This window comes from Bos mutus, chromosome 2 (assembly GCF_027580195.1).
Source record: "Bos mutus isolate GX-2022 chromosome 2, NWIPB_WYAK_1.1, whole genome shotgun sequence".
Taxonomy (NCBI): domain Eukaryota; kingdom Metazoa; phylum Chordata; class Mammalia; order Artiodactyla; family Bovidae; genus Bos; species Bos mutus.
Genome location: NC_091618.1, coordinates 101,496,825 through 101,509,591, shown reverse-complemented (window position 1 = coordinate 101,509,591; position 12,767 = coordinate 101,496,825). Strand labels below are relative to the sequence as shown.

Genomic DNA, 12,767 nt, shown 5'->3' with positions numbered 1-12,767 from the left:
GGAGGGTTCAGGATGGGGAACACATGTATACCTGTGGCGGATTCATTTTGATATTTGGCAAAACTAATACAATATTGTAAAGTTTAAAAATAAAATAAAATTTTAAAAAAAAAGATAAGTGAGTGAGTGAATGAGAATGTGAATAAGTACCAGGCAGCCTAGTACAGATGTTCTCATAGTATCTCCCCCCTTTGCCCAATGCTGTACAGACAGTAATAGTTGCATCATCTGTGATGTGTTCACAGGAGCCCTGCTAAGTCCTTCACATGCATTCTCATGTTCCCGACATTGTTTCTGTCACCATCCTCATCTTCCTAAAGAGAAAACTGGAGCTTAAAAGGAAACCTGTCTGATATTGCATATTAGAGACTTGTCTTCATCCATTTGGGTCACTATACCACCACAGACTGGATGACTTAATAACAGAAATTTGTTTCTCAGAGTTTTGGAGGCTGAGAAGTCCAAAATCAAGGTGGCACCAGATTCAGTGTGGCAAGGTCCTACTTCCTAGGTCATAGTTGGCCATCTTCTCCAAGTGTCCCCACATGGTGGAGGGGACAAGGAAACTAATATATGAGGAAATGAACCCCACTCATGAGGGCTTCCCCCCTGCACAATCTAGTCACTCCAGAGTGGCCCCATCTCCAGAATACTATCATGTTAGGAGTTAAAGTTTCAACATATGAATTTGGGAAAGGAGGAGCTACAAAGATTCAGTCTAAAGGAAGACTTGAGTCCAGGTTAGAAGACTCCAAAGCTTGTATTCTTAAACATGATCATTCCTATCTTTTTGCTTGAACCTCTCTCTGCCGTGAAGCCTCTAGGCCTCCGCAGTTCCTAATTTGATTCCTGCCTTTCCCCACCCATCCGCATTGCATGCTCTGTGATTCTTTTCTGGTAGTTTATGTCTCCATATTCCCCATTCAACTATGAGCTCCTTAAAAAGAGGGAGCCTGTCTTATCCAGTAATGCCTAATCAAGAGGATAGGTGCCAATGTTTACAGCCTAAATAGACTGATGAGTCTGTTTCAAAAGATGAAGTGAATATACAAACATCTTGGATTTCCCTTTACAGCCCCTGATAGATCTGTCATCCTGAAATGATCTCAAAACTTCTTAAATCTCTTAATATTTTTAGCCTGTACCACAACGTTTGGCTCTAGCGAGCATTATACTCTGAGGTTTCCCAGAAACAAGCATGGAGTGTTTCAAAATAATCCAGGATTCAAAAAGAAATATATGACTTGCAAAAAGAGGAGACTTAATAAATATTTGTTGACATGAGAGGATAGGAGGGTGATAAATGATGAGTGAGCAATATTATTCAAGATTAGGAGCCTGACTTGTGTCTCAGCTCTGGCAATACAGCTCGGGGTCCTTGGGCTACCCACTTCATTATTTCAGCCTCATAGGTAACATTTAATTATTTTAGTTTGGTTTATTTCTTGAATATATCCTATGTGGCTTGTGCTAGGACAGACTCCAGGTGTTTAAAGCTGAATAAGACACAATTTCTTACCTCTGGGAATATGGTAGGAAAAACAGATATATAGGTAAGTAGTTTTTTTTTTTTTTTAATTTATATCTGCATCCTCATATAAACATTAATTTTTCATAAATGCAAATATGTGATCATATTTTTAAAAAACCTTCAGTCTCACTGTTTTTCCATTTTTTTGCTTGGCCCTCTATTCCTCATGGGCTTCCCATGTGGCTCAGTGGTAAAGAATCAGCCTGCCAATGCAGGAGTCATGGGTTCAATCCCTGGCTCGGGAAGATCCCCTGGAGAAGGAAATGGCAACCCACTCCAGTACTCTTGCCTGGAGAATCCCCATGGACAGAGGAGCCCCGTGGGCTACAGTCCACGGGGTTGCAAAGAGTCGGCACGACTTAGTGACTAGACAACTGCTCCTCATCTCACTGCCTTTTCCCCAGGTATCCCATGTTGAGAATCTATTGTATATCCCTCTATATTTTATATTTGTTTATTCACTTAATTCTATGAAGATAGAGATTCTTCTTAGTTATTGCTTATTTTATAAAAATGGAATCCTATTTTCCATACTTTTCTGTAAATTGCATTTCTCACTCAGAGATACCATGTGGATATTCTTCCAAGTCATCTGCTATGGCTCTAATTCATTTATTTTTTGAATTAATAGACTTTATTTTTTACAGCAGCTTTAGGTTTACAGAAAATGAGTAGAAAGTGCAGGGAGTTTCCATATACTTCATTACCACCCCTCCACCACACTCCATCCCTGTTATTTTTACTATTATTACCATTTTGCATTACTGTAGTAGTACATTTGTTATAATTGATGAGCCAATACTGACACATTATTTTTAGAGTCCATCATTTGCATTAGGGTTTACTCTGTGTTGTACATTTTATGAGTTTCGACAAATGTATAACATATAATGACTTTTATCTGTCATTACATTAATAGTATCATACTGTACTAATCCATAAATAACTTCTGTACAAAGAAAACTCTCAGCTCAAATAATTCTACCAGCAAATTCCTTGTTATTTATCCAAATGAGCTAAAAACATACCTATGCAAAAAACCTACACACACAAATTTTACAGCAGATTTATTCATGTTTTGGCAAACATGAATATTTGTCTGTATGTATTAAAGTCTGCAGTTTACATTAGGGTTTACTCTCTGTGCTGGACATGTTTTCATTTTTCCTAAAAATCCTCTGTGCTCTTCCAGTTTCTCCCTCCCTTCACGTGAACCCCTAGGAACCACTGGTCTGTACTCTCTCTGTCATTTTGTCTTTTTCGGGATGTCACGTGGTTGAGACCATACACTATGTAGCATTTTCAGATTGGCTTCTCTAACTTTGCAATATGCTTTTAAGTTTCCTCCATCCCTTTTAGTGTCTTCTGGCTCATTTCTTTTTGTTGTTGAATAATATTCCATCGTCTGCATGGCTGGTTATGTCCAAGTTTTGGCAAACATGAATAAAGTTGGTGTAAAAATTTGTGTGTAGGTTTTAATGTAGGTATAAGTGTTCAACTCGTTCAGATATTAACAAGGAGTTTACTGGCAAAATTATTTGAGCTGGGAGTTTTCTTTGTACAGAGGTTATTTATAGACTCAGATGTTTATTAGATGTAAAACTACTCAGATTCACAATTTCATCTTACTTTCAATAACTCATTTTTCAAGGAATTTGTCCTTTTATCTTACTTTTAAAATGTATAGGTAGGAACTTCCCTACTATGTATACAAGGAAAAAAATTTTTTCTTCTTTTCTCTTAAACAAATAAAAATATCTTAAGATATTTTTTTAAATTACTTGTCTATGTGTTTGTCTTCCCTACCATACTCCTAGAGGTAAACGTATTGTGGTTGGGACTTCACCTTCCAATCTGGGGCAATGAGGTGTTCAATCCCTGCTCAGAGAGCTAGGATTCCCACATGCTTCACAGCCTAAAACCAACGCATCAAAAATAGTGTTGTAACAAAGTCAATAAAGACTTTTAAAATGGCATATCAAAAAACTCTTTAAAAAAGTGTATGGCTAAAACACATTTGACATAAGTTCTTATAATCTTTGTCTGTGGAGCCTGTTGTGTGGCTTCCCAGGTGGCATTAGTGGTAAAGAATCGCCTGTCAATGCAGGAGACAGGGGTCAGGAAGATCCCCTGGGGAAGGAAATGGCAACTCACTCCAGTATTCTTGCCTGGAAAATCCCATGGACAGAGGAACATGGCAGGCTACAGTCCATGGGGCTGCAAAGAGTCAGATAAAACTGAGCGACTGAGCACATACATACACAGAGCTCGTTGTGGTATCCCGTTTTTTATTTCTGATATATTCATTCATACTTTTTTTCTTACTCTCTGTTAGTAATTTTACCAGTGTCTTCAAAGAACCAGTTTTCAGCATTTTTGATTTTTGTCTATTGTATTTTCTTCTATTCGATTACTGCTTTTACCTTTATTAGGCTTCCCTGGTAGCTCAGATGGTAGAGTCTGCGTGCAATGCGGGAGACCTGGGTTCAATCCCTGGGTTGGGCAGATCCCCTGGAGAAGGAAATGGCAACCCACTCCAGTATTCTTGCCTGGAAAATCCCATGGACAGAGGAGCCTGGCAGGCTACAGTTCATGGGGTCACAAAGAGTTGGACATGACTGAGCAACTAACACTTTACCTTAATTATTTCTTTTCTTCTAATTCTTTGAATTTAGTTTTCTTTTCATTTTTTAGCTTCCTCAGATGGTTATTTAAAATATTGATGAAAATGAAAGTGAAAGTCTCTCAGTTGTGTCTGACTCTTTGTGACCCCATGGACTATATAGTCCAAGGAATTCTCCAGGCCAGAATACTATAGTGGGTAGCTTTTCCCTTCTCCAGTATATGTGTGTGTGTGTGTTTTAATATACATTGCCAAGTGACTTTCAAGAAAACTATAGCACTTTGTATTTTCATTACCAGTGTAGGAGAGTAAACACCTCTCCTCATCACTATCACCAATAGAATTTGAGATCTTTAAGATGTTTTGCCAATAAAATGGCTGAAAAGTGAACATTTGCATTTTTTAAAACAGATGAACTTAGCATTACTGTGATAGGTTCTGGGAATTATGTTTGCACAGAAAGTGGAACGTAAGCCCACTGTGGTCCTTTGCAGAAGCAAGGCCAGAGATAAATGATAAATGAAATCCAGAGGAGTTTGTACTAGATAATTTCTGAGATACTTTCTAATTCCAAAATTTTAAGACTCTAGATAGGGAACTATAAGATATAAAATGTGAGAATTATACAATGTTATATGGCTTTATCTCTCACCTGAGCTTCTATAGCAAGTGGTCAAGCTATCAAGAATCACAGAAGCCTGAAATGTCTGTTTTCTTTTGTAGCAATGGAGGCATTCCTACACAGCTTCCTATGACATTTATGACTTAAATAAAAGGTCAGTGACTTCCTCTCAAAATCAATTATGCTTCTTGAGTGTAATAATTAAAAAGAAAAGAAATTTATCCAAGTGGAAATATTCTTTTTATCTTTTTCCAGGCAGTTAATTACAGAAGAGAGAATCCCAAACAACACACAGTGGATCACGTGGTCATCAGTGGGTCATAAATTGGTTAGTAAGTCTCTCTTCTTTTCAGGAAAACAATGGCTCAAATCTTTCATTTGCAGAAGCTCCTAACCCTGATACAGAGCAGATTCTTAGGGAGGCTATAGTCACTATTACATAGAGTGTTATTGCCTAAAATAACATTTTATTAGACTAACAGAGTAAATACTAATACAATTCCTGAAAGTTTCTGAACTACTCTTAGGAAATTGTTTATTTCCTGGCAAAATGTCCATTAAACTCAAATTCTAACCCTGTTGTATTTTGTTTTTTGTTCTGTTTTATTTTGATAATTTTTCTTGAGGCTTTCCCACTTTTTCTGTTAGTTCTTTGATTTTTCCATATCACTATAGATACACCTCCATGTCCTGTAGTCTTAGGAGAATGTCAGAAGTCCTGAAGAATCTAAACAGGAAGACTGTTTATCTGCAGTTGACTCTGGGCTTGCAGCTGCCTTCTCTCTACTCAGCCCCTTCGGAGAGAAATGCAAAGCACGCATCATTCCGTAGAAGTGGACAGTCTTTGGGATTTGCATACACTTTACTATTCAATAGCAGTGGTTGTGGGCTGCTTCTTTTTGGTAGATAAAGGGTGTGTTTAGGATTATTTGGATATTATAGCATGTATACTTACACATTTAAAACATAAATGACTCTTCCTCCTGCTCAAATGGAATAATCTAAGGTAGTCATTCCACTTGCATACCAAAATTATTTGAGCATAAAATAATAGATAAATTTTTTAAACTCTAGGATAAAATATAACATGTTGTGTATCCATCTTTTTTCCCAATCTTTCTAGGCATACGTTTGGAACAATGATATTTATGTGAAAAATGAACCAAATTCTCCAAGTCAGAGGATCACATGGACTGGGAAAAAAGATGTAATCTATAATGGAATAACTGACTGGGTTTATGAAGGTAAAGACGTTAAAACTTTTTCAAATCAGAAAATCTGTTCATTTTCAAAGACAGTTAAACTTGTCTTTGAAAACAGGGAAATTCAATGGCATTCAAAATAGGTTGTATTCTAAAAAAGTCATCAAATCTTTAGCACTCATGCACCAGGTATCTATCTCACAGACCAAGAATTTCTTCACAGAGAATGTTACTGCTACATCCTCCTGTCACTTCAATGCTCCCATTGTCTTTGCTCTGCTGCTACAATTGACTTGTCTGTGTAGGTAGCTTTTCTTCTTTCAGTTCAGTTCAGTTCAGTTCAGTTGCTCAGTCGTGTCCAACTATTTGCGACCCCATGAATCGCAGCACGCCAGGCTTCCCCGTCCATCACCAACTCCCGGAGTTCACTCAACTCAAGTCCATCGAGTCAGTGATGCCATCCAGCCATCTCATCCTCTGTCGTCCCCTTCTCCTCCTGCCCCCAATCCCTCCCAGCATCAGAGTCTTTTCCAATGAGTCCACTCTTCGCATGAGGTGGCCAAAGTACTGGAGTTTCAGCTTTAGCATCATTCCTTCCAAAGAAATTCCAGGGCTGATCTCCTTCAGAATGAACTGACTGCATCTCCTTGCAGTCCAAGGGACTCTCAAGAGTCTTCTCCAACACCACAGTTCAAAAGCATCAATTCTTCGGCGCTCAGCCTTCTTCACAGTCCAACTCTCACATCCATACATGACCACTGGAAAAACCATAGCCTTGACTAGACGGGCCTTTGTTGGCAAAGTAATGTCTCTGCTTTTGAATATGCTATCTAGGTTGGTCATAACTTTCCTTCCAAGGAGTAAGCGTCTTTTAATTTCATGTTGCGGTCATCATCTGCAGTGATTTTGGAGCCCAAAAAAACAAAGTCAGACACTGTTTCCACTGTTTCCCCATCTATTTCCCATGAAGTGATGGGACCGGGTGCCATAATCTTCGTTTTCTGAATGTTGAGCTTTAAACCAACTTTTTCACTCTCCACTTTCACTTTCATCAAGAGGCTTTTTAGTTCCTCTTCACTTTCTGCCATAAGGGTGGTATTATCTGCATATCTGAGGTTATTGATATTTCTCCTGGCAATCTTGATTCCAGCTTGTGCTTTTTCCAGTCCAGCATTTCTCATGATGTATTCTGCATACAAGTTAAATAAGCAGGGTGACAATATACAGCCTTGATGTACTCCTTTTCCTATTTGGAACCAGTCTGTTGTTCCATGTCCAGTTAACTGTTGCTTCCTGCCCTGCATACAGGTTTCTCAAGAGGCAGGTCAGGTGGTCTGGTATTCCCATCTCTTTCAGAATTTTCCACAGTTTATTGTGATCCACACAGTCCAAGGATTTGGCATAGTCAATAAAGCAGAAATAGATGTTTTTCTGGAACTCTCTTGCTTTTTCCATGATCCAGCAGATGTTGGCAATTTGATCTCCATTCCTCTGCCTTTTCTAAAACCAGCTTGAACATCTGGAAGTTCACAGTTCACATATTGCTGAAGCCTGGCTTGGAGAATTTTGAGCATTACTTTACTAGCGTGTGAGATGAGTGCAAGTGTGCGGTAGTTTGAGCATTCTTTGGCATTGCCTTTCTTTGGGATTGGAATGCAAACTGACCTTTTCCAGTCCTGTGGCCACTGCTGAGTTTTCCAAATTTGCTGGCATATTGAGTGCAGTACTTTCACAGCACCATCTTTCAGGATTTGAAATAGCTCAACTGGAATTCCATCACCTCCACTAGCTTTGTTCGTAGTGATGCTTTCTAAGGCCCACTTGACTTCACATTCCAGGCTGTCTGGCTCTAGGTCAGTGATCACATCATCATGATTATCTGGGTCGTGAAGATCTTTTTTGTACAGTTCTTCTGTGTATTCTTGCCACCTCATCTTAATATCTTCTGCTTCTGTTAGGTCCATACCATTTCTGTCCTTTATCAAGCCCATCTTTGCATGAGATGTTCCCTTGGTATCTCTAATTTTCTTGAAGAGATCTCTAGTCTTTCCCATTCTGTTGTTTTCCTCTATTTCTTTGCATTGATCACTGAGGAAGGCTTTCTTATCTCTTCTTGCTAGTCTTTGGAACTCTGCATTCAGATGCTTATATCTTTCCTTTTCTCCTTTGCTTTTCGCTTCTCTTCTTTTCACAGCTATTTGTAAGGCCTCCCCAGACAGCCATTTTGCTTTTTTGCATTTCTTTTCCATGGGGATGGTCTTGATCCCTGTCTCCTGTACAATGTAATGAACCTCAGTCCATAGTTCATCAGGCACTCTGTCTATCAGATCTAAGCCCTTAAATCTATTTCTCACTTCCACTGTATAATCATAAGGGATTTGATTTAGGTCATACCTGAATGGTCTAGTGGTTTTCCCTACTTTCTTCAATTTAAGTCTGAATTTGGTAATAAGGATTTCATGATCTGAGCCACAGTCAGCTCCTGGTCTTATTTTTGTTGACTATATAGAGCTTCTCCATCTTTGGCTGCAAAGAGCATAATCAATCTGATTTCGGTGTTGACCATCTGGTAATGTCCATGTCTCCAGATTAACATCAGATGTTTCTCAAACCAAGTCTACCTAACCCAGAAGTTACTGAGGAAAACTAAAAACTCCAAGAACATTCCAAAAGATGACAAAACATTGTCTGGAGATTGTGGAGTCCAGGGAAAGAACATGCCTCTTTTATAGAGGATTTGGGTTCATTTGAACTTGGATAAATTATCATTTCCTGTTTTTAAAGAAGAAAAAAAAAATAATTAGGCTTAGGGGAAAAATGGGTTCAAATAACAGAACCAAAAAAAGTTAAAAAGAATGATTCTCTCTTTTAGGGTAAAGAGTTTTATAAAATATTAGGAAAATAGTATTCATGTCTGTAGTTGCCAAGGTAAAAAGGCATTTTGAGGCTATTCCAAACCCTTTACAAGATTGCATAATGCTTATTAAAGACTCATCTTTTTTTTTTAACCTGTTATTTCTTCTCTATACTTAAAAAAAGTTAGTTTTTCTTCATGACTCAATTTTGGTTCTTACCAGTTCAAGTTGAGTTCAATCAAGTGGATAACATTGTAAGAACAACAGAAAACACTTTAAAAGACAAATAAATTCCCATGAACCAGAAACAAGTGTTAGATTAAAACTTATAATAAAATTTACTAACACTTGTCACTTAGATATTAAAAAGCATCTTTAGAACTTGTTGGACAGCACAGCACAACCTCAGGATCCCCAGCATGAGCTGGATAAAGAAATTCTCCTCCCAAAGCTCTGACCCACCCTTCCTCGGAACAGCTGGGCATCTCTAAGATAAATATATCCCAACACTAAGGTTCTTTCAAAGGTAGATAATAGCTGGAGGAATCTTGTTTTGCCTGTTTGTGACTAAGCCATTCACAAGCGAAGAATGGCTTCACAGTTCCAATGTGGGTCTGTCTTTAAAAATGGGACTTCAGTCCCTACAGGGAAATTCCTACAATTGGTTTTGTACATTTACAAATACTTAGAAAGAGCATACCTGTTTCTCCATATATCAGATCACTCTCCTTTTGGACCACCCTCTCTGCTGCAACCGTGAAGACTTGTTGGGATCAAAAAAGTGCATTCGGAGAATCCATAGGTTCATTAGTAAAAGAACAAACAAAGCTGCAGGATCTAAACAGGGCCATGTGTTGCCCTGGGGAGGGACTCTCACAGAGGAGCCTATAATCTGGAACTTGGGCCCCCTCCCCACCCTGGGTCCCCAAATAACTTTCTCTCTCAATTTCTCTGTTTTCACATTATTTCATGATTTTCTAGTTGATTATTATTTATTTAACAAAGAGCTTCCCTGGTGGCTCAGATGATAAAGAATCTGCCTGCGATGTGGGAGATCTGGGTTCAATCCCTGGATTGGGAAGTTCCCCTGGAGAAGGGAACGGCTACCCACTCCAGTATTCTTGCCTGCACAATTACATGGACATAGGAGCCTCTCGGGCTACAGCCCATGGGATCACAAAGAGTCAGAGAAAACTGAGTAACTAACACTTCAACTTCAACGTTTAGTTAATAAATGGTTTCCTTCTTTCTTTTTTAATACTCTATCTTCTAGGAAGTTGAGTACATAACAATCACTTTTGAGTATGAATATCATTTACCTGACCCAGAGATGAAAATGAAAATTTTGTTGAGAGCACAGATGAGAAGGGATAGGCAAGGAAATAACTGGGAAGAAGAGCACTCCTTACCCCCAGAGGCAGTAGTGTTGACAAGGGGGTGTGTGATTCACGTGGAGTGCCAACCACCAACCAGTTGCTATGCCAGGTGCTGGGGAAACAGACACAAATGCTACTCAGCTGCGGCTCCCAGAGAGAGACAAAGAAGCCAGCAAATAATTGTCATGGAGCAGTCTGGTTAGAGGGAGGAAACTAGGTCCCAGTGGTGCCTAAGGAAACTCAGAGTGGCAAGATGGGGGCTGTGGTGGGATGGGAGGTATCGCAGGATAGTGTGTAAGGGGGTGCTCACAGCCAGTTCAGGTAGGGCTGCAAATCTTTTCTTTCCTTCATTGTTCTTCTTTCTCCCTACCCTTGATCCCTGTATTCTTAGGACTTTGAGTTTGATCAGAGTAGTTTTATAATAATCATTGTTATGGAAAAATGTGTTCAGTATTCTCCCAAGTCAGAAAGAGACAATAAGTACCATGTGATATCACTTACATGTGGAATCTAAATGTGACTCGAATGAACTTATCTATGAAACAGAAACAGACTCAGACAGAGAAAAGACTTGTGGTTGCCAAAGCTGGGGTGGGGGTGGGGAGGAAGGGACCGGGAGTTTGGGATTAGCAGATACAAACTATTATATACAGAATGGATAAACAATAAGATCTTGCTGTATAGCATAGGAAATCATATTCAATATCCTGTGATAAACCACAACAGAAAAGAAAAATAAAGAATGAAAGAGAGAAAGGGAGAGTTCAGTATTCTAAACAACTACTAATTCAAAACATTTAACTCTACCTGCCACCTGTACTTAAACGTGACTTTACAAACCATTACCTTGCTGTCACTGTATGCATTTTATGTAATTCCATCTTGATCTGAGATTAGAACCAATGAGTAGAAGCCACGGGGAATGAGACATCAATTTGGTATGAAGACGTTTTTAGTGGGAAGTCCCCTTAGTTTGGAGTCACAAGGCCTGTGTTCTTATCTCTGGCAATTCACTCACTCTCTCTAACCTTAGTTGTCTTCTCAGTAAAATAGTCTATGAATAGAATCACCTAGGGTTCAATTAGATAAGTGTTTTGTAAATTCTAAATTGCTGCACAAGTGTGACTCAATGATATAGGTATAAAGCAGCCAAAGGAGGAGCAAGCTGCCTGATCAAGTAGCAGGTTTTCTGTTACTGCTGCTAAGTCACTTCAGTCGTGTCCGACTCTGTGCGGCCCCATAGACGGCAGCCCACCAGGCTCTGCTGTCCTGGGATTCTCCAGGCAAGAACACCGGAGTGGTTGCCATTTCCTTCTCCAGTGCATGAAAGTGAAAAGTCAAAGTGAAGTCGCTCAGTCGTGTCCGACTCTTCGAGACCCCATGGAATGCAGCCCACCAGGCTCCTCCGTCCATGGGATTTTCCAGGCAAGAGTACTGGAGTGGGGTGCCATTGCCTTCTCCGTTTCTGTTACTAGAAGTGCTGAAATAGGCAGGAATGAACAGTGGAACTTGAATTCCAAAGAGGAAAATCTGGATTCATTCTTGATTCTAGCAACTGTTGGTCACATGCTCGCAAGTAAATGACTTGCTCTCTTTAAGCCTACCTACTTTGCTTTGCTCACCTGCACAATGAATTATTATGAGAATTAAGTGAAATAATAGATGTTGAATATCAGTGTCTGGTGCATGGACAGCAGACATCAAATGTCAGCTGCTCATCCTTATAATGATTATATTTTATCATTATTATTATTACTGTAACTACTACTACAATTATCACTGTTATTGAAAATAAGCATCTGGAAAATAAACTTTTGTCAGGAGGCTGTGAAAATCAGAAAAGTAGGATAAAATGATTTCCTAATTCTAAGATTCAAATTTTTATGCTTTCGCTTTTACCTTTACACTCGCAGCAGAATATGAAATGTGTAGATGAAGTCTGCATAAAGGACTAGAAGGCTCCATCAAATCCACTTGAATCCTCTCTTCCCAGTTGATGAAAGAGGCTTTGGCATTTTAAGAGCCAGAGATTGCAAGTCCCATGAATTGACTCCATAATAAACATAGGAAAGAGCTACCTTTGCCAGAGATTGAGGATGAGTCCAACATTGTTCAGGAAAGCAGGGGGAAAAAAAAGTGTCTAACTCTTTGCAACCCAGTGGACTGTAGCCCATTAGGCTCCTCAGTCCATGGGATTCTCCAGGCAAGAATACTGGAGTGGGTTGCCATTTCCATTTCCAGGGGATCTTCCCAACCCAGAGATCGAACCCATGTCTCTTAAACCAGACGAAAGTGTTAATCCAAGAGAGTTCTCAGTTTCTAGGCAAAGGAGGAGCTCCTTGGTAGGAGTCTCATGGAGCTCCCTGCCATTCTAAATCCATCCTTCCCACATCTTTTGTGCCAAGAGGAGTAAACTCTGGGCACCATATTGGTTTGATAGCCTGGAGCCACATACCACCCACCGGTACCCTGCAGAATCGGTACAAACTGTTGACTGTTTGAAAATTAGAAAGGAGAATCAGCCCCTTATGTGAGATTTACTTTTAGTATATTTTGTG

At 39.4% G+C, this 12,767-nt stretch overlaps 1 protein-coding gene across 3 annotated transcripts in view; it reads left to right on the top strand.

Annotated features, from left to right (window-relative positions):
- The window catches only part of DPP4 (dipeptidyl peptidase 4), an 84,642-nt gene that overhangs the window by 26,086 nt on the left and 45,789 nt on the right, over window positions 1–12,767 (top strand). For all 3 annotated transcript variants that reach the window (XM_005897282.3, XM_070357597.1, XM_070357590.1), the window contains 3 exons: window positions 4,878–4,930; window positions 5,032–5,104; window positions 5,900–6,020. In XM_005897282.3, coding sequence (XP_005897344.1) covers window positions 4,878–4,930; window positions 5,032–5,104; window positions 5,900–6,020 — 247 coding nt within the window. The remainder of the gene's footprint in view (window positions 1–4,877; window positions 4,931–5,031; window positions 5,105–5,899; window positions 6,021–12,767) is intronic.